Below are 22763 nucleotides of genomic sequence, written 5' to 3' on the forward strand. Positions count from 1 at the left end.
CCCCAGAGTCTTGTTCCTGCAGCAAAGGTGCTGAGCAAGCAGGGGGAGAAGTAGAAGGACTCAGGAAACCTAGGATAGGGGACTGCGGGAGTATATGGAACAAAAATGAAATAGAGCAGGGGTTGCCTAACCATGGCCCATGGGCCAAATCCCACCCACCACCTATTTTTTTATGGCCCAGGAGCTAACAATGGTTTTTAGATTTTTTTAATGGTTGGGAAAAATAGCAGAAGAGGCATGTTTTGTGACATGTGAAAAGTACATGAAATTCAAATTTTCGTGTCCATAAATAGTTACTGGCACATAGCCACACTCATTTGTTTATGCATTGTCTGTGGCTGCTTTCATAATCTGACAGCAGGGCTGAGTAGCTGCCACAATTGCCAGTGCGGACCGCCTGTAAAGCCTAAAATATTTACTATCTGGCCCTTTATGGAAAAAGTATGCTGAGCCCCCAAATCAAGGAAGAGGAACAAAAAAAGGTCATGGAGGGATACTCAAAACAAATATCTCTTCCCACTGTATCATTTTAGCAGAGGCAGGGCCAGGGAGGGGAGAGGCAGAAGGAGGAGGAAGAGGAAGGAAGGCCTTTAGAAATATTTGCCCCTCCTGCCCCCACACCCAAGGACAAGAGCCAGCAAAGGGCTCCCTCCCCACATCCCCCCATGCTGCCCCACTGACCAGGCCTACAGTGTTGAACAAAACGCCCGTGAAGGTAGGAAGTTCATTCAGAATTCGTAGATACTGGAGCTTTGCCTGAATTGCAGAGCCCTGTGGAAAAATCCATCCAGAAATATGAGAAGCCTGAGGAGCACAGGAAAAGCAAACTCATGTTCTCAATGAGGAGTCTCAACATCCTAGGACAGGTACCAGTCAGCAAGTGACACTGTGGAGATGTGAAGACACCCTTTATAAAACAGCAGCAAGGTTCTAGTTTGGACAGCTCTTCCCTCTAGTATCTCATCTCCCTTTCTAAAATCTTGTCCTACCTCCTGATCTTCATTCCTAAAGTATGCAGCTTACTCATTTTGTTTTTGGTTTAATTCCAATTAACTGATGCCCCACCTAATCCATACCTCTCTCCTGAGATCTTTCAGACCCCTAGAGTCACATAGATGCTGGTCATTCCCCAGCTGGGGGTCCTACTCAATACCTTTCATACTAAGCACTCCTAAGTCCCAAGCCTGCACTTCAGGCATTCCTGGTCTCTATCAGCATCCCCTGGGCAATCGAGTCAGAAACCTGTGAGTCACACTGGACTCCTTAATCATCTCATGTGAGGGCCACCAGTTACCAGATCATTTGGATACTTACCCCCTAGCTCCTTTTCTAATCTATCCATCCCTCTTCTCTAGTCAGTCATTGCCTTGACATTCCCACCTGTGTCAGGGTGACAGCCAGGTTACCTTCAGGACTAACACTCGTTTCCCTCTTTCCCTCAAGTGCCTCCACACACTGTTAGAGGGAGCATCCTAAAACTTAAGTTTAATCACATCAGCTTCCTGTTTTAAACCCTTCAATGGCTCCCAGCTGCCTTGAGAACGAAGTACAACCTCTTTCCTTGGCACACAAGGCCCTCCATGAACTGGCTCCTGCCAACCTCTCTGGCCTCTTCTTTTCACCCTACCTTCACCCCTTGCACACAGCTTGCATTCTCTGTACTTGCTTAGGCTGAATGATTTGCATTTCTGTCCTTGCACCATGGTTTCTCATATCTCTGGGCCTTTGTACAGATGGAGCTCCCTGCCTGGGAAACACTTCCTCCCATGACCCATGCCCACGGATTCATCTAGACAAACTTATCTGTCTTTCAAGACCCAGCTCTGGCCTTTTCCACCTCCCTCAGACTAGGCTTAGTATTCTTCCTCTGTGCTTCTAGGGCACCTGTGCCTAATGCACTGTGTTGGGACTGACTAATGTGTTTTCCCATTAGACTGTGCGTGCGTGACTCAGGGGCCAAGACCAGGCCCTCTTCATCTTCATATTTCCAACCCAAGCACTGGGGTTCCTCGGAAAAAAATGTTACCTGAGGAAATGGTGGTGAGCACTGATACCCTCAGTTGAGAAGAAAACAATCTGATTAAGTATTCACAGCAAGGTGGGAATGGCTTAACTCTCTGGGGAAATTTGCATCTTAAAAGAGAAGCTGGTTGGTAATGCAAGAAATCTGGAATGGGAGGAATGTATGGGGGCGATTGCGTCCCGTGTGTACATCTGCATGCTGATTCTAGTGCGTTTCACCACTCTCCTGCTTCTTGGGCAGGAAGCACAGGCAGATTGAATCTTACAAAGCTGAGAAGTTGCTCCAGGGCTTGGGAAAGTAGACAATGGGAGTCTCTCAGAGCACCAGAAAGTGAAGGCAGTAACCTGATCCCTCGCCATTCTACCCAGTGACCCATTCTCCAGGACAGGTCTTGTGCCCCCTACTCTCCCCCTTCCCCTTGGGCTGGGGTTTTGTCTCCCAGAATTCCACATCCTAAGACTGACGAATTAGAGGTACAAAGGTACATTTCTTTTTTTACTTGTATTGTTATTATTATTATTTTTTTTAAAGTAAAGACGCTGTGTCACTATGTTGCCCAGACTGGTCTCAAACTCCTGGGCTCAAGCGATCCTCCTGCTTTGCCCTCCCAAAGCGCTAGGATTACAGGCATGAGCCACCACACCAGCCTAGTCATTTCCATGGAAAACATGTGCCTCCCTAGGGTCCAATGCTTTCCACAGGATACATGCTCAATCGGCACTGACTAATTGGTTAAAGGGCCTAAGAATTAGCTCCTGCATCTTGGCCCCTTTGCTTTGAGGACCCTGAGCTCTCTCAGTGATGTGTCATTCAGCTGTCTCTTTGGGATGCTCAGGCTTGGGGAAGACTCCTCTCCACAACTGCCCCCACACCTGGCCACGCCGTGTGTGCACCTGAGTCAAAAGCAGTGGTCTAGAGGATCCCTAGAGGACCAGACTCTGCTGGGAAACCACCCAGGATCTCCCTGTGGCCAGTAGTGCCTGGAGCACCATGCCCAGTGGCCTACTCTGGATACCTTGGTGCCGCAGGAAGGATGTGTTTGGTGAGCCTTCAGTTGCTGAGAGAGAGATTTCCGGAGGTTCTTCTCTTTGATGCCCTGCAGGAGGGAGGGGGGAAGAAAGGGTTCCAGGCCCCACTCCTTCCTAAAAGCAGAAGAAAAGTAAGAGATTAGTGAGAGAGGCAAAGTGGGACAGAGAGAAGATGGTAAGACAGAAACTGACTGAATCTGAGAGGTAGAGATGGAGGAATAGAGACTAGGAGAAAGAAAAAGGGACAGGGATGGGAAAATAACATTAGCCATAGATCCCTAGTAGAAGCTGTAGCTCTAGGGCTTCATAGTCTAGATGTGAGGGACTCCAATTCTCACTCGCATCCCATGCCCTACATTTCTGAAAAGCATAGCATAGCTCAACCAGTGTACCTTTTCCCTACGCAACTATTCGCCCCTCATTCCAAAGGGCCCCAGCACAACTCACTCCACATTCTTGAGCGAGATCTTCTGACTAGGTCGAGTGGCCGAGACAGTGATATAGATGTGGAGCGCAGCAAGGCCCAAAAGCATCTCTGGCTTGGGATCCATTCCAAAGCGTTCTCGAATAACATCATTCCGACTCTGTGAGAAAGGGCAGTCCAAATCTATCGGCTGAAGGAGACATTCCTTCCCCACCCCCTGATCTACTCCCTTACATCCCAGACAATACTCATAGTATCAGTAAGGTATGCTAGATCAAGGGACAGAGGAAGGAGCTCCCCTTGGAGAAGAGACAACAGAGGAACCTCAGGTCTCAGAGACACTGTTCACTTCATTCAGCAGATACTAGATAGCCTTCTTCTCAGTGACAGGGGCACACAATGGCAAGGTACAAGCAGACAGTCCAGTTCACTGCAGAAGTGAGACATGGCACCACTCCCTTTCTTTCCTCCTTTTATAAGAGACTTTTCCACTTATTTTGGGGGGGGTTATACTCACCCCCAAGGCATACAAGACTCCTTTACTAGCTCGGATGGAAACAAGGGGAGAAAGATATTGGGAGGGACTCTCCACAGGGCCCTGGCCCAGAAGCCCCTGGTGAGAGCTGAATTGCAGGGATGGAGGAGCATTCTGCTTCTTGGTGTCTGAAGGACAAACATGTTGATGAGTCAATCTTCTCTATGCTATCCTAGAGGAGGTCTCCAGGAACTACTGGCCAAGGGTATGACAACCCCCAAACCCTGAGGGTCACAGCCCCAGCTATCAATGAGTCAGCCTTGGTTAGACCAGTCGCCCATTTTGTTAAAGTGGAGCCAGTATGGACTAAGGGACTAGGGAGCCACAGTGATATCACTATAATATAGGAGAGAGTGGAAAAGGAATACATCATCAATGATCATCTATGTAGAAAATTCAGTGGCATCTACTACCAAAAACTACTACAACTACCGTTTTCCCTTGGTATCCATGGAGGATTTCTTCCAGGACCCCCATGGATACTGAAATTTGTGGATGCTCAAGTCCTTTATATAAAATGCTGTAGTATTTGCATGTATCCTATGCAAATCCTCCTGTATACCTCTATCAACTCTAGATTACTTATAATGCCTAATACAATTAAAATGTTATATAAGGCCAGGTGCGATGGCTCATGCCTGTAATCATAGCACTTTGGGAGGCACAGACTGGTGGATCACCTGAGATCAGGAGTTCAAGACCAGCCTGGACAACATGGTGAAACCCCGTCTCTACTAAAAATACAAAAATTAGCTGGGCATGGAGGTGGGCACCTGTAATCCCAGCTACTTGAGAGGCTGAGGCAGGAGAATCACTTGAACTCAGGAGGTGGAGGTTCCACTGAGCCGAGAGTGAAACTCCATCTCAAAAAAAAAAAAAAAAAAAAAAAAAAGTGCTATAGTGCTATGTAGGCCAGATGCTGTGGCTCGCTCCTGAAATCTCAGCACTTTGGGAGGCTGAGGCAGGTGAATCACTTGAGGTCAGGAGTTTGAGACCAGCCTGGCCAACATGGTGAAACCCTGTCTCTATTTAAAAATACAAAAATTAGCTGGGTGTGGGGTGCATGTCTATAGTCCCAGCTACTTGGGAAGCTGAGGCAGGAGAATTGTTTGAACCTGGGAAGTGGAGGTTGCAGTGAGCCGAGATCATGGCACTGCACTCCAGCCTGGGTGACAGAGCGAGACTCTGTCTCAAAATAAACTAAACTAAAACAAAAATGCTACGTAAATAGTTATTATGTTGTATTTTTACATTTTGTATTTTTTATTACTGTACTGTTATTTTTATTGTTTTTTGAATATTTTCAAAACCCACAAATATGGAACCTATAGATATGAAGGGCCAAATGTAGTGAGTTTACCAAGGTTTCAGGATATAAAATCAATACACAAAAATCAATTGTATTTCTATTCTCTTTAAAATAAATCTTTTTGTATAGAGATGGGATCTCACTATGTTGCCCAGACTGATCTTGAATTCCTGAGCTCGAGTGATCTTCCTGTTTCAGCCTCCCAATTACAGGCATGAGCCAACATGCCCAACCCCAATTGTATTTGTGTATGCTAGCAAGAAATAATTGAAAATTGGAATTAAAAAAAAAACAACGAAATAATTACGAACAAATCTAACAAAACATGTGAAAGACCTATATACCGAAAACTACAAAATACTGCTGAGAAAAATTATAGAAGATATAATTAAATGTAGAAATATTGTGTTCAGGGATTGGAATGCTCAATATTGTTAGGATGTCAATTGTCCCCAAATTGATCTATAGTTTCAACACAATCCCAATTCAAATCACAGCAGGTTTTGATAGAAATTATCAAGGTGATTCTAAAATTCACATGAAAATGCAAAGGACCTATAATAGCCAAACCGACTTTGAAAAAGAACAAGGTTGGAGAACAACTACTTCCTGATTTCAAGAATTATTATAAAGCTCCAGTAATCAAGAGTATGATGTTGACATAAGGACAGACAAGTAGATCAACAGATCAGAATAGAGAGTACAGGAATAGATCTATATATACAGACAATAGATTTTTGACAAAAGTACAAAGGCAATTCAGTGGAGGAAGGATAGCCTTTTCAACAAAAGGTGCTAGAACAATTGGATATCCATATGCAAAAAATAAAAAAATAAAAAAATAAAACCATGAAACTCTGATGGATACCTTGCACCACATACAAAAGTTAATTCAAATGGATCATAGGCCTAAATATAAAACTGTAAATGATAAAACATCTAGAAAAAAATAGGGGAAAATTCTTGTAACCTTGGGTTAGACAAAGATTTTTTAGATATGACACCAAAAGCACTGTCCATAAAAGAACAAATTAGCAAATTGGACTTCATCAAAATTCACACATTTGCTCTGTGAAAGACATTGTTTAGAGACTGAAAAGGCAAGCTACACACTGGAAGAAAATAATTGCAAATAATGTATCTAACAAACAGCTTGTATCCAGAATATATAAAGAACTCTCAAAACTCAATAAGAAAACAAACAACTCAATAAAAAATCTGGCAAGGATCTAAACACACACTTCACCCAAGAAGATGCATGACATGAAATAAACACATGAAAAGATGCTCAACATCATTAGTTGTTAGAAAAATGCAAATGAAAATCACAATGAGATGCCACTACGCACTACTGCAATGACTAAAGTAAAAAAAGAATACTGAAAATACCAACTGCTGATAAGGATGTAAGAAACTGAAATTCTCATACATGGCTGGTGGGAATGAAAGATGGTACAACTACATTTGAAAACAGTATTGCAGTTTCTTTACCAAATTAAAGAAAGATAGATCTACCATATGCTCAGACCATTCCACTCCTAAGTGTTTACCCCAAAGAAAAGAAGGCATATGTCCATACAAAGACAGGCACATGAATGTTCATAGAAGCTTTATTGTAATAACTAAAACCTGGAAACAACCCAAATGTTCATCAACAGGTGAATCAATAAACACATTCTGGAACATCCATACTATGAAATACTACTTGACAATAAAAATGAATGAAATATTGATACATGCAACAACATAGATGGATCTCAAAATCAGTATGCTGAGCCAAATAAGTCAGATCAAAATAAGTGTACATACCATATGATCTCATTTCTATATAACTCTAAAAACTGCAAACTAATCTATAGTGACAGAAAGCAGGTCAGTGGTAGCCTAGAACTGGGAGGGGTGAATTACAAAGTGGCTTGAATAAACTTTTGGGGGTGTTGGATATGTTCAATATTTTGATTGTGGTAATGGTTTCATGGGTATAAACACAGGTCAAAACATATGGTATTGTGTACTTTAAACATGTACAGTTTATCATTTGTCAATTAGACCTCAATAAAGCTGTTACATGTAAACAAGAAAGAATACAACTAAAATCCATATCATCATGAAACAGAAGGATAGGATGGACATGATCTTGTCACTAAATTCTAAAATATTGAAACCAAAGTAATCCTTGGAAGCTTGAATTAAGAAATTTAGGGGAAAAAAAATGAGAACTAAACTTATAAAATTCACAGAGCAACCACAACTCATTGCCTCCTGGAAGGTTGGTAAATGAACCTGAGGCTGTTTGGGAAATGTTCCTAACATTTTAGGTTGTCAGAACAGTCAAAAAGGACAACGACAATGTCTCATAGCACCTCCCTGGGTATCACCATCAGAGACAGATGAAGCTTTGAGTTTTTTTTTTCTCTCAGTAAGTGCTGTTATATGTCCTATGGGCACCTAAAACTCAACATTTCCCAAAATGAACTCATCTTTTCCCTAAACCCATTCCATTGCCTGTATTCTCTAACTTGGGGAATGATACCACCTCTACAAGACACTCGTTAAGTTAAAGCCTATCCATTCTACCCTTTAAATCTCTCTTGAAACCCATCCCACCTCCTTCATCATGGCCCTGGTTCCAGCCCTTGTCATTTCTTCTGGATAACTGCCACTGCTCCCTAGCTGGTGTACTTCCTTAGCACTGTGTGGTCTTTTGAAATTGCTCATCTGACCAGGCTATTCTTCTCTTTTAATCATTTCTGCTCTCCTACCCTCCTGCAGAATTTCTTTACTTTGGTTGCACATTAGGATCACTTGAGGAATTAAAAAAAACACCAGTGTTTGGACCCCACTCCCATAGATTTTGATTCAACTATTCTTGGATGGGGCACAGCATTTTCCCAAAGCCTCCCAGATAATTTTAATGTGCATCTAAGGTTAAAACCACCATCATAAATCAGAGGTTCTCAAAGTCTTCTGGGCATCAGAATCCCCTGGAAGGCTTGTCAAAACACAGAGTACTGAATTTTGCCTGCAGAGTTTCTGACTCAGTAGGACTGGGCTGGGGCCTAAGAATTTGCATTTCTAACAAGTTCCCAGTTGATGCTGATGCTACAACTCCAGGAAGCATGAAATTGCAAAGAACCTATAATAGCCACACTTTAAGAACCGCTGCCCAGCCTCAATCATAAAGTCTATACTTGCCTTGGCCTACCAAAAGCCTTTGACCACTGCTTCCTGTCTCTCCAATTTTATTCCCTACTCCCCCTTACCTCACATCCTGTACTCTAGCCATAAAAAAAAAACCACTCATGGTTCTCTCATGATCCCATGCTGTTTCATTCCACCATGGCTTTGTAAATGCAAGGCCCTTTGCTTAGATATGCCCCCTCCATTCCATCTCTCTACACAGCAAACTCTCACTCATTCTTCAAGACTAAGAGCATGCATATATCACTTCCTCCATGAAGCCTGTACCATCTCTCTTGTGTAGAGTTGGAAAAATGCTTCCTGAGTGCCCTCATCTTCACTGCACCCTACTGCTGTCATATTTATTCATGCACATATAAGCTCTAGTGAGCCAGGACAGTTCTTCATTCACTTCTGATTGCTAGTACCTAGCATAGGGCTTAACCCAGAGTAAGTATCTAGTAAATGTTTCTGGATAAACTGAATTGGGAATCATCTCATACTGGAGCTAGGTATTGGGGGTTGGGACTCGTTGAAATCCAAATGGGTTTGTTAAACTGGATCCTGTGAGGATGCCAGAGTTACTGGGGTTGCTTGCTTCTGAAAACTGATGAGATCTGAGTGGACAAATAGACAGGACTTTGAGCCACAGCCAGCTCAGGTAACCAGGCCAGTCAACTTGGCCATGGCCTACAGTGGTAGCAGAAAAGGAAGGAAAGGGCCTTCAGGGCTACCTGGAGGTTGGAAAAACTTATATAGCTACTTTACTGTGATGGCAGAACAGCCTGCCTGCTTCTTTGTCCACTGGTCTGTCTGTGTATCCCCAAGCCAGACTCTACCTGGATGTACAGGTACTCAAAAGCAGCAGGATCCCGACGCAGCAGCTCCACAGGGTCTTTGGGAAAGAAGCTTATTCGGAAGAGGCATTTCATTCCGTGATAGTGTGTCCGCTGTACCACCTGAATTCCAGGGATGAAAGGCGAGAAGAAAAGAGATCTGGAATCAATGGCTGGGGTGTTAGGCAGGCAGCTCAGTGGCTCCTTAAGGTGAGGCTTGGGGCAGAGCTAAGCTGTTGTTTCCTACTCTGTCTCCCACCTGGCTGATTCCAATATTACCCTTAGAGGAAAGTAGTAAGGAGTCAGGTCTTTTCCACACTTCTGACTGAAAATAATAGGAAATTTCAAATCACTTATCTAGGACATGACCTTTATCAACCAATGGGTCTAAAGCCCAAGACACTAGACAGGAAAGGAGGGCTCCTGGCAATGGCTCAGGCTCTTTTCTTGCTGTGGGATTCATGCCTTTACCTTGCAGAGGGGCTCGGCCTCAAGCAGAGTAAATTGCTGATTAGAGTAAATCAAAGGTTTAAAATATTATTTCAAGGTACAGATGAAACATCTTGGCACTATATGGATAATTGTTGAACCTGGGAATGGGTAATAGGGTTAATGATACTATATTCTTCCTACTTGTGTGTATGTTTGAAAGTTTTCATAATAAAAAAGTTTAAAATCCCATTTGCAACAACAGACCAACTGAATTCAAAGGGTTGCTTGGGGTTAAGGGAGGTGCTTAGGCCTCCCTCCAGGCAGGATGCCCACAACCTTTCCTTCCCACCAGTGAGTCTCTGTATTGCATTTGGCTGAGAGCTAAACTTGAATCTCTCTTTCCAAAAATCCTTTCATCTTTTTGTGTCTGATTTGGGGTTTTGTTTGGCTTTCATGTAGGCTCTGAAAAGGTATTTCTTCCACTGTTCCTCTCCAACTCTGTCCCACCCTACTTGATAGTACTGATTGGCTTTGATTGTATCTCTGATACTTCTTGGTGCTTCACTGTTGATGAAATGCTATCCAGCAATCCTGGATTTCCCCAGCCCTTTTCCATATGGTGAGGGCTAGAAAGACCGGATACTTTTTCCTACTCTACCTTGTAAATTGATGTGGGTGACATGCTGCCTATTTTTGGCCCTACTCAGCCAATTCCCAACTCCCACTTGTCCTAGGATAAGTGGGAGTTGGGAATTGGCTGAGTAGGGCCCACTCCCTGACCCTTCCATAACAGCCTTCATGCAAAAGGCCAAGTTTTCTCCCAGGAAGCAGAAAAATCTATCATGTGGGGTTTCCAGGAGACAGGAGACTTGCAACTGCTCCTTATCTCAGCATTCTGGGTGCCATGCGGTGAATCACCCCATACTCTTCCCCCCTAGAGACCAAGACTAATGATCTTCATGCTCTTCTCAGCTCACAAAGGCCACTGCCAAAAGCCCTCTGGAGGTGGATAATATCAGCTTTGGGTGAGAACTGTGACTTCTGGGAACCGGCTGAGCATAGCATCATAAATTTTCCAGACAGTGAGTGCCTTGGGTCTTCTCTACTAGAGGCCACATGCAAAGCTATCTGGAAAAAAGAGTTACTTACATAAGCCAGGGGTTGCTTGTCCTGAAGAAGCAGAAACTTGTGATTCTGTTCTGGTCCAGCATACTCAAGGACAAGAGCAAAGTGCTCAATGTACCTCAGGGAAAGGCGGTCCTGTAACGTTACCATCACATCCTGTGGGACAGAAAAGAGCCTTGAGAGGGAGATTGGTTCTGGCCCTAAGCTATTCTAAGCACCAAACATGGGAGGGGGGATTAAACACCAAGAAAAGAAATATAGTCCTGAGGAGAAGGCTGCAACACTGGCCTTTATGGTAGCCCAGGGTCTGTGATCCACAATGAGTAAAGGGATCCATGAGTGCTGCTCAGAGGCCTGGGCCCTGGGGAGAGGTGCAGGGGGTTAGAGGTAGGTGTTTCTGAATTTCACCTGGCCAGGTATATGGCAAAAGAAGGTCATGTCTCTCCCTCCCTACCTCTTTCCTTCCACTCAACACATTATCTTTTAAATGCTTACTAAGTGCCGGGCACTGTGTTGGATCTCCCTTCACCTCCTCTTATAAGTCAGAATATCCACTTGGGATTGTCTGTCAACTCTTAGGAATGAATAAAAGCAAAAGTGACTTTTATATGATTAAAAAGTATACTATTTCTGGATTCATAATCTAAATCAAGTGACTTGAGTTACTGGCAAAATGTTCATTTTTGACCATAACTGGATTTTATAGATGATCAATTTAGCAACTTGAAAAATGTATCCACGCAGAGGAACTATGTCATGTGTTTTGTGTACAGTCATAAATCTGACTACTTCTGGGTTCCGTCTGCTCTGCTGCCCTACTTTTAATATTAGGGTGTCTGGAAACATATCAGTAGGGGCTGCACAAATATCAGTTTTGAGACTTCTGCCACTGATTTGCTGTGACTTTGGCTTATACACTGGGCTCCAATGTGTGTGTTCATGGAGTCAGTATCTCTCAGTCCCCAAAGGCTGGAAAGAATCAAGCTTGGGAATATGAAACATCCTTACAACCACAGTTGCCAAACAAGCTCCTTAATGAACACTGAAAGATGTTCAGTTATTCAAATGTTAGGCTGGAAATTGGTGGGTACTTCAGAGCATCTCTTTGTGTTGTCCAAGTAGTCACAGAGGCGCCAGTGTTGCTGGAGCTCTGTCAGGGACAGATGAGGTTTTCTTTGCAGTTTGGCTGCACTGGGATTGTGGACAGCCAATCCGGCGATTGCCAACGGGTGTTACAAGTGTAACAGCCCCTGTGCCAGGCTGTCAATTCACCCAGGTACCTCTCTGGGACAAGTGGCTTGGCAGCCTGTCAAAACTCCAATAAGTCGCCAGCACACCCTTCCTGGAGTCAGATTGAGATCACAAGCGAGGGGAACACTGCTGTCTTGGAAGGCTAGGGCTACCTGGAAGCCACAATGGCACTGATGATGTGAGGTGGGAGAACTTCAAAGAAGCCTCCAAGGGGAAAGAGAGGGCACTAAACCCTCCAGTATGGAGACAGAGTCCGCAATGGACATACCAAGCCACGAATAAACCACCAAGGAGAATTCTGACACAAAGCGATATTCACATCTGGAGAAGGCACATTTGGGCACCTTCTGGGTGGTCTAGTTCTGTTTCAATGCCCCCTCCCATGCCCCTTTCAATAGCCAAAAGAACATTCTATGGCACCCTAAGTAGTATGTTTTGGTCCTAGGTCCCCTGGGGGACCCACCTAGGCCTAAGCCTTTCAAAAAACTTCTCCATTCAGGGACTGTCCCCCTCCCTGCAGAGCACTTAGCATCTCTGACCCTAAAACACAAAATGCCAGTAGCATACCAAATCATTGGGATGACCTAAAACACCTTTAGACATTTCCAAAAGCTCTCTAAGAGTGGGAAGCACCAATCCTGGTTGAAAATCACTGGCAAGACCCATTCTGAGTACCTGATAACTCCTCTTAGCAAACGTTTGCTGGCCCAAGAATTTCTTTACTTATAGGATTGCCTTGGTCCCAGTATGGGAACCTCAGGGTACCTGTGGACCAAGTTAGGTTTTCTGGGCAGGTGCTGTAGCTGCCCAGCAGTTTGGGTGGCATTAGTTGCATTAAAATACTCATTCTGGGGATGGCATTCTCTTTCTGGAGAGAGTCCAGAAGATGCAGGAATGGATATTTCTGTCCCAGAGCAGAGCTGAATCTGGGGGTGAATCATATCATCACTTCTATTCCTAAGGATTAGAGAAAAGTCACTAGGACTTTCTGACACCTGGCTGAGCTGTTAAGAATCACAGTTCAGTAATTGCTCTTCCTGTGAAAAGAATAGCCAAAGGGGCTGTGGCTGGACATTTCAAATCTTGGTTCAGTGCTTGAGATCAGGCTGTTATTTAAAAGGCAATGCATAGCTAAGCTAATCTCCCAAGAGACTGTGTTGATTTCTATGCATAAACTTGTGTAGGTGTTATTGTATCAATATAAATCACTTTTGCTTTATAAATGGCTTAATGATCTTCATATTCCTTAGTTCTTTTTTTTTTGTTTGTTTGTTTTTTTTAAAATTTATTTATTATTATTATACTTTAAGTTGTAGGGTACATGTGCACAACGTGCAGGTTTGTTATATATGTATACTTGTACCATGTTGGTGTGCTGCACCCATCAACTCGTCATTTACATCAGGTATAACTCCCAATGCAATCCCTCCCCCCTCCCCCCTCCCCATGATAGGCCCCGGTGTGTGATGTTCCCCTTCTGAAGGACCCCATGTAACACAAACACAAAGCAGTTCACAAGTGTAAGTGCACACACACGGTTTAACAACTACCAGCACACAGTTGGGCATGCAAACTTCTCTCATCTGCATTTTTGCAGCCTTGTGCTAACAAGCATCCAGAACTTAAAGGCCACCTTACTCCAGTGGCAAGCAGCTATGTGCAGACTCAGAGGAACACAGGACACACAACCGCGTGTACTCTGGAGAGGGCAATGCTGGCCGGGGGAGGAGATTGTATGTACCTTAACAGTGGTCCGACCATCAAATGTGAATGACTTGATCTGCCCATTTTCTAAGAAAACCTTCAGGACGTTGGGGATGAGGAGGAGAGCTTCTTTCTTCATCATTTTCTGTGAACAAGCAGGGAAAGGACAAGGAGAGGGGCTCATTTAAAAGGAGGTAGGAAGCCAGAGGAAGGGTGTGAAAAAGAGAAAAGGTGATGGAGACAGAGAGCCAAAGGTGTAGGAGGACAGAGACAGAGGAAAGAGCAGATCGATAATACATGGGGACCAGAACCAAATTCCCCAACAAGACACTGAGCCATATCAAAAGCTCCCCTCCATTTGACATCATGGAGCACCCACATTCTACTGTAGTTCAAACCTCCACAGATCAGAGCATAGGGATCACTACACATCCCCTGAAGGGCTGATGAGAGGCCTCCTTTGGACTCTATCTCACCCACCTGATCTTATCTCTGACATTTTTTAAACACCTGCTACAAAGCTTCTAGACTGATCTTATCTCCTGATACCTCCCTTTCCCTGAGGCTTTTCACAAGCCAAGATCATGTCCTGTCAAGACCTTTGCTCTGCCTTTTCCCCGCCCTAGGCCCTTTCTGACCTGGCCCCTGCCTATTCCTAGTACCCACGCCTCTTTCACACCTCCATACCTCCGATGATTCTTCATTATTCAGGGACCGTCCCACTCCCTGCACAACCCACCCTGAGACATGAAGTGCCAGTAGCACAACAAAGCATTGGGATGACCTGAAACACCCTCAGACATTTTCTTTCTTTCTTTTTCTTTTTCTTTTTTTTTTTACTTTCCTTTTTCTTTTTTTGAGACGGAGTCTCACTCTGTCACCCAGGCTGGAGTGCAGTGGTGTGATCTTGGCTCACTGCAACATCTGCCTCCTGAGTTCAAGCGATCCTCCTGCCTCAGCCTCTCTAGTAGCAGCTGGGATTACAGGTGACAGTCACCATGCCTGGCCCTCAGACATTTTCAAAAGTTCTCTAGGAGTGGGCAGTACTGACTCCGATTGAGACATTCTTAATAAAAATTCACTAAATAAAGGCTGTTCTCTTTCTCTGAGGACTCTAAAAGAAAGAAAGAAAGAAAAGCTATCCCCCCGCCTTTCTCTTTTCCTCTTTGGCAAACTCCTATTTATCCTTCAAAACCCAGCTCAAATATGTATTCTGTAAAGCCTTGGTCTAATATCATCAAATACTTGGACCTGATCCTTCCATGCATTCCTATAGCAATTTATGCACACTTCTCACAATGCTCTTACCGTATTTTGTTTTGTTTTGTTTTGTTGAGACAGGGTCTCACTCTATTGCCTAGGCTGGAGTGCAGTGGTGCAATCACAGCTCACTGCAGCCTCAAACCCCTGGGCTCAAGTGATCCTCCTACCTCAGTCTCCCAAATAACTAGGACTACAGGCATGTGCCACTACACCTAGCTAATTTTTTTACTTTTAGTAGAGACAGGGTCTCGCTATGTTGCCGAAACTCACCTTTATCATATTTTTGAAGGATATTTGTCTTTCACAATCAAATGGTGAAATGAGAGCACAAAGACCATGTCCTATTTATCTTTGCAGTCCCAACACTAAACAAAGTTCCTGGCACACATTTGTTGCACAATAAATGGCTGCTGAATGAATGGGCAGTAGGTGCTTGATGTGCACTTACTGAATGATCACTCTCATCCCAACCGTTTCCCTGGGCCAACATCATCATCAGTTCTATAGGAATGGAAAAGCTGCAGAGATAACCAGATTCCTTAATTCACTGGGCATTCACTGAACCTCTACTGTATGCCCAGCACTATGCTAAGTCTCTATGAGAGCTACAGGAGATTTAAGTCCAGTCTTAAATTCTTGTTGTAGTGACTTGGCACACATACACATTATCAAACCAACAGGTATAAGATGGCTAAAGTTTCCTACTTAAAGCAAATTGGATTTTGATTTTGAAGGAGACAGTGGGTGTGGATGATTTGAGAAGCCAGATGAGAACAGTCCAGACCTAGAGACTGTCATGGATCATGGACAAAGCATGGAAAGAGGAACAAGCAAATCCTCCTGGGTTGGGGTATGGTTGATGGTGGTGAGGAGCCAAGAGACAAGCTTGGCTGTGGTCAAGCCAAGGTGGGAAATGATGGGATATAAAATTGGAAGAGTGTGACTCCCTGCTTCCCTCCCTGATCTTGAGATGCCTTGCTCCTGCCAGGCCCAGAGGCCCCAGATCCCAGCGGTGGCAGGTTTTATTTAGCACACTGGGTCGGACTCAGATAATTACTTAATTGAATTTGCTTAAAAATAGAGTTGGCAAGGAATGCCCACAGGATTTATTTTTGCTCTGGCTGCTTAATAAAGCCTTGGGACACAAAAGGAAAGGGTTGATAGGAGAGCCTGGAGTCACCTGGGCCTGGACTTCCCCAGGTCCCGACCTGTAATGAGGTTGCTATGGTCCATACTGGCGGCAGCATGGAGGAGGGTGCTGTTGTAACATCAGGTAATTTCACGAGTGCAGCAAGAGTTGGAAGATTGATGTCTGTCTCTCACCCAGACAAGAGCCTCACACTATGCCTGGTGGCCTGTCTGAGAAAGAAGTAACTCTAGGTGGGTCCTAGCTACTCTGTGGCATTTGCATTCAGATTAGACTGGAGTGGGGGCATCGTTATGCTTATAACCTAGCTGTGCCTGTAGCCTAGCTGTGAGGTATGGAGAGGGGAATCATGGTGGAGGAAGGAGAAAGTGGAGAAGGGGAAGTAGAAGGGAGAGGAAGAGATGAGAGGGGAGGGGAGTGGGGAGAAAGGCAAGGAGTTCTTCACTGGGTGGCCTGCCCTTGACGGATTACTCTGCAATGTTGAGATGGGATAGGATGCGCCTGTTCATTCTTCCCAAATCCAAGTCATACGTCCTCTGCGTTTTCAAGCACTTAGGACACAAATATCCTCCTGGTGACTTGGACCTTGGGGTCTATTTCACCCTGATTTGCAGGGGCTCCATATTACTCCTTTTCCCCTCTGCTCACCAATTATCACTTCTCTTAAACCTTTTCTTCTAGGATTGACACAGATCCCAACCATCAATTATTCAGACAGCTTGCCCAGTGGGGTCTTGTAGTCCCCTGGGTTTGCCAGCCTTCCTCATGCAGAGATGGAGGAGGGCATAGGCTGAGTTTGGGAATGAGAGTCAGGGAAATGGAGACGGAAGACACCTGTGTCCTCCATCTCTTCTTCTCACTAACTCTACCTCAAATAATATAGAAGTGCCTGGCACCCTGCTGATTTCCCTGCTCTGTCTGGGCCTGCTATCTTCTCCCGACAACTGTGGCTGTGCCTCAGCACATAAATGCCAAGAGCCTCCAGATAGATCTGCTCATCACAGCTATCAAAAGCACACAAGTGCCTGTTAGTTTTAGCTATCCCCTCCGTCCCCACTGGGATATTACTAACTTCTGCAGATTCCTGAGGGACTCGGCCAGAATGCATGACTGCTTAAGACACTTCTTTTCTGCTCTTCACCTGCCTCTTCTCATTTGCACATCTGGAGCCGACAGTTCATTGCATGTAAACCTCCCAAAGCAATAAGAAACATTGTGGCTGGCCAAGTCTCCCCAAATTGGCAGCTGCATGGCATGGGCTGTCAAATATTACCTGTCCTTCAAAACAATACCACCCAATAGCAGATTTTGTATTGTCTTAATCTGAACCACTTGTCCCCCTCAACATTGCTGAGAGGTATCTGGTAGCAGGGAACAGGTATTTATTTTGCCTCCCCTCTGGTGCTAAGAACATAGCAGGTGCCTAATAAAAACTTAGTGACTTAATGAGAGTCTGTATCATTTCCCTTAGGTAACTACACTCATCACTGCATGGCCTTTTCCAGTCAAGATGTGGAGTTGCAAGATCACTTAAATGTGAAGAGAGCTCAATTTCACCAGCCACTCATTCCCTGGGTCTTCAGGAAGCCATTACTTCCTTCCTGTTTCTATCAAGTAGCAAAAGATGTTTATGGAGCACTTGCTCTGAGTGTAAGCTACTGCGTTAGGGATGGAAATTTCTCTAAGCATCAGAAGGATCTTGAGCGAATCAATATATATATATTCCTTCTCCCCACAATACCTGGGGCCTCTCTGGATGTCACATATCCCTCTTCACTTACCACTTTCCCCCCTCCAGCACCTGGATGCTCCCACTCTAATCCACTGGGAAAGCTGTCCACTCTAAGTAGCCCCAGAGCAAGAGCTTGACAGCCAGGCAGATTATGGCCAGGGGCTGAGGAGATGGAGCCAAAGCTATACTTACTGCATCTGTTTCTCCAACTGCCACCTGTTCAGAAAATCGAACCTTCACAGGATTGGACCTCAGCTTGGCCTTCTTCGCAGCACTGATGAAAGCAGATTTGGGGGACTGGAAAAAGAACAGAGAGATGGTGAGTTCTCCATATCTAGGGAAAGCCTAACCTTTGTCACGTCAGAGTTAAGATGTCCCAGTACAGGTACACTTTGCATTACTGATCAAGGAGTCAATAAATAAATATTGATTCCCTACTAGGTGCAAGGCAATGTGCTAAATGCTTCCCTGTATAATTGGTGTGTTCTGAAACAGCTGGGCATGAATTGAATTTGGGTAGATTGAACCCCACTATTAATATTCTAGGCCTAGGTGAGTTTGCAAAAGTTCTTTAGTAATAACATACATTGAGTTTTTATATATTTGGTTTTCTTAATGTGAGATAGACCTAAAAGATGTCTTTTTTTTTTTTTTGTTATTACATCTGAATATAAGCATCCCAAAGATTTTACAGAAATGATCTTATTCATCTCACAGACATGCCCTGCCCCTAGGAAGGAGTTGCATAATAAATACTATTTTAGATGTGGGAGAAAGGAGACCTAGCACTCCAAAAGGATTTTTCCACAGTTACTACACTATTGGGGAATAGAGATGTGAGAGATTTAACCCAAGTCTCCTGGCTTTCTAGTTTTGGGCTCTGCACCACTTTGTTTATCCAATTCTGTAAGAAATGCCCCCAAAATCAGCCAGGCTTGTATTTAAAAAAAATTTTTTTTTTGAGACAGAGTTTCACTCTTGTCACCCAGGCTGGATGGTGACAAGATGGTGCAATCTCGGCTCACTGCAACCTCCACTTCCTGGGTTCAAGTGATTCTCCAGCCTTGCCTCCTGAGTAGCTGGGATTACAGGCATGTGCCACCACACCCAGCTAATTTTGTATTTTTAGTAGAGATGGGGTCTCACCATGTTGGCCAGGCTGGTCTTGAACTCCTGACCTTAGGTGATCCACCTGCCTCAGCCTCCCAAAGTGCAGGGCCACCATGCCTGACTGACTTTTAGTTCTTGAAAACTCTCCCACAATTTTAGTGGAAGCATGATTAGCAAACACTGGAAACTAAGCCTTTCCTGGGTGCCCCTTGGATTCTAGCTCCCTGCTGAGCTCCATATGGCCCAGCAATCAGGAATACAGGGGTCGTGCTGAGGGGCATCCTCATTGTCTTTGGTGGGGGTGGGGGGCATTTATTCAATCATTTGACAAATTTAGCAAGGGCCTACTACATGCCACACACTGTTCTAGGTGATGAGGGATAGAGCAGTGAGTAAGACAGACAAAACTCCCTGGCCTCATGGAGTGTCCATTCCAGCAGGGATAGACAGACGATAAATATCTTTTAGGTAGTAAAGAAGGACTATGAGGAAAAATAAGGCAGGGTAAAGGACTACGCAAGAGAATGAGTGAGTTAGAGTGGGAGTAGTGAGGGTATTATATTAGCAATTTTGAAATACATAATACATTATTATTAACTATAGTCACCATGCTGTGCAATAGATCTCAAAAACTTATTCCTCCTAAGTGAGCCTTTGTATCCTTTGAACAGCATCTCCCCATTCCCTCCCAACCTTAGCCTCTAGTAATCACCATCCTATGCTCCACTTCTATGATTTTGACGTTTTTAGATTCCGCATGTAAGTGAGATCATGCGGTATTTGTCTTTCTGTGTCTGGCTTATCATAATAATAATTATTATTTCACTTAGGATAATGTCCTCCAAGTTCATACATGTTGTAGCAAATGACAGGATTTACTTCTTTTTAAAGGCTGAATAGTAATCCATTGTGTATTTATACCACATTTTCTTCATCCATTCATCTGCTAATGGTGGACACTTAGGTTGTTTCCATATCTTGGCTATGGTGAATAGTGCTGCCATGAACACGGGAATGCCGATGGCTCTTCGGCATACTAATTTCAATTCCCTTGGATATATATCCACAAGTAGGATTGTGCGGGTTATATTTTTAATTTTTTTTTTTTTTCTGAGATGGAGTCTCGCTCTGTTGCCCAGGCTAGAGTGCAGTGGTGTGATCTCGGCTCACTGCAACTTCCACCTCCCCGGTTCAAGTGATTCCCCTGCCTCAGTCTCCCGAGTAGCTGGGATTACAGGCAGGCATCACCATGCCCAGCTAATTTTTGTATTTTTGGTAAAGATGGGGTTTCACCATGTTGGCCAGGCTGGTCTTGAACTCCTGACCTCAAGTGATCCACCCACTTCGGCCTCCCAAAATACTGGGATACAGGTATGAGCCACGGCGCCCGGCCACTGTGGGAGGCTATTTTAGACAGGATGGTCACGGAAGACCTAAGGACGAGACATTAAGCAGAAACTTAAGGAAGTGAGGGAGAGAGAGCCACCAGGCTATCCGGAGAAAGGCTTCTGGGCAGAAACTACAGTAAAGGCCCTGAGGTGAATTGAGGTGTATGAAGAACAGCAAGGAAGGCCAAGGTGGCTGGAGTGGTGTGATGGAGCAGGAGCAAGACGGGAGATGCTCAGAGAGGCAGCTGGGGGCTGGGTCATGGAGGATCTTGTAAACCACGGTGAGAACTTTGGATTTCACTCCACTAGAGGGATTCGATTGAACAGAGTCTAATGTGCATTTTAAAAGGAAGCTTCTGGTTGCTGTGTGGAAAACAGAGTGTAGGAGGACAATGGCAAGAGCATGGAGACCAGTTGGGGGTAAGTACAGTATTTGTAACTGCAATAATATGGTTAAAACATGATGGAGGCTTGGGCTAGGATGGTAGTGATGGAGTCGAAAAGTGAGTGAATTCTGGATATATTTTGAATACTGAGTTAGGATGCTATGTTGACTGACTGGATATGAGAGTGAGGAAAAGAGAGACTTCAACTGAAAGAATGGACTTGCCATTTACTGAGATGAAGAGGACTAGGGAGTGAATCAGGTTTGGGGCTACTTCAAACCACCACCCCTATGGGCCTTGCCATGGAGCCCAAGTCTTACAATCAGGAATTTCTTTGTGTTAAGGCCCTGAAGGTCCCTGCCAGCTGGGAATACATTAAGCTATTATCTACCATTTACACTGCAGTTGAGATTCATTTACCAGATCAGCCACAGGAGGGCAGGGCCCTAAGATACACATCAGAAACAAACGTCCTCATTGTGTCTTGGGCCCTGGTCCCAGCTGTGTTCTCCGTCAGAGCCAGCAATCTCATTCCCACAGAGGGGAGACTGCAAAAAACCACGTGTTTCACCTGAGTCCAGCAGGAACTCAGGCAGTGAGTGTCAGTCCTGGCTGCATAGTAGAAATGCTGGGAGGAGCTTTTAAAAATCCTGAAGCCCAGGGCCCACCACAGATCAGTTACATCAGAATTCCTGGGGGTGAGGTCTGAGCATCAGTATTTTTTTTCAAGCTTCTGATGATTTCCAAATGCAGCCAAGATTAAGAACCATTGAGCTAAAGGAACCTTAGACTTCTCATCCTGAGCCAAAGGGGCAATTTGTTGGCAGCAGACAATATAGCACAATGAAATCCAGAGCTGGAGATCGTTGCAGAAAGTGATTACAGTATTGATTATACATGGAGTTGATAAATGCCTCTGTGTGTTGCATAGCCTGGTGCTCCAATCCTGAGCAGGGACTGCAGGCTGAGGCAGAAGCAAGAGAAAGGGGCAAGATAGATAGAAAGATCTGTAGCTATGCTCAGGCAGCTGTGTTTGATTCCATCTCCACAGTCATCCAAAGTTCTACCAAGGTGCCACAAACATGAGGCAAGGGGAATCTTTCTACCTGACAGTCACCTCTCTTCTCTGCCATCATCTGCCCTCAGATGACTGCGTGGCACAGTGTGTAGAACAAGGCATCTCTAGAGACCTGAATGGGCCATGCAGCTCAACCTTCATTTTCACATGTGAAATGGAGGCCTGGGAAGAGGATATACTTTACCCAAAGTATTGAAATAATTGAGTAGCAGAGCCGAAACCAGAACGCAGGTTTCCTGAGCCTTTGCTTAGTGATTGTTCCCCCACAGCAGGCTAAAGCTGGGAGTCCTTTCCTGATCTTTCATCCACTGGTTCTGGTTCTACCTTGGTGTTATGTAATGGACTCAAACAAATGAAGAACCCCAACTGGTATCCTTTTATGTATTCACCACAGTGAAGAGGATGGCATCCTTGCTATCCCTACCAAAGATGCAAGATTAGATCCTGTCCTAGTGAGTTTCTGTTTGTACCACTGAAAAACCAAAGATTCAGTTAATTATAGGCACAAACCACAAAGGAGGAAATGAAATTGCCAATATTTTCAGGGATTATAATCATTTCCAGGTGTCTGTTTCAGAGTTATTTTCAGCTTGTTTATACTTCATTCCTCATTGACCCTTGTCCTGTCGGTCTCTAAGATTCCATCCTATTCTCAGTCTTTAGCCTTGATGCTGGTGACTCATTCATTGCCAGCTGGTCTCTGCTAGATGTCATGGAGTCACATCTAGCCTTATGCTCAGACACAGGTGAGGCCTGCTTTGCAGTGTGATATGAGGGGTCTCTCAGAGGCCTCCCTGTCCCAAAGCATCTTC

General features: G+C 44.5%; 1 protein-coding gene across 1 annotated transcript in view; it reads right to left on the reverse strand.

Moving 5' to 3' along the window:
• Nucleotides 1–22763, reverse strand: part of FRMPD3 (FERM and PDZ domain containing 3) — a 97353-nt gene that overhangs the window by 41199 nt on the left and 33391 nt on the right. The window contains 7 exon segments of the mRNA XM_007992499.3: nt 682–771; nt 3039–3165; nt 3499–3635; nt 9339–9458; nt 10917–11048; nt 13885–13992; nt 18182–18286. Coding sequence (XP_007990690.1) covers nt 682–771; nt 3039–3165; nt 3499–3635; nt 9339–9458; nt 10917–11048; nt 13885–13992; nt 18182–18286 — 819 coding nt within the window.

Source organism: Chlorocebus sabaeus, chromosome X, assembly GCF_047675955.1.
Source record: "Chlorocebus sabaeus isolate Y175 chromosome X, mChlSab1.0.hap1, whole genome shotgun sequence".
NCBI classification, from domain to species: domain Eukaryota; kingdom Metazoa; phylum Chordata; class Mammalia; order Primates; family Cercopithecidae; genus Chlorocebus; species Chlorocebus sabaeus.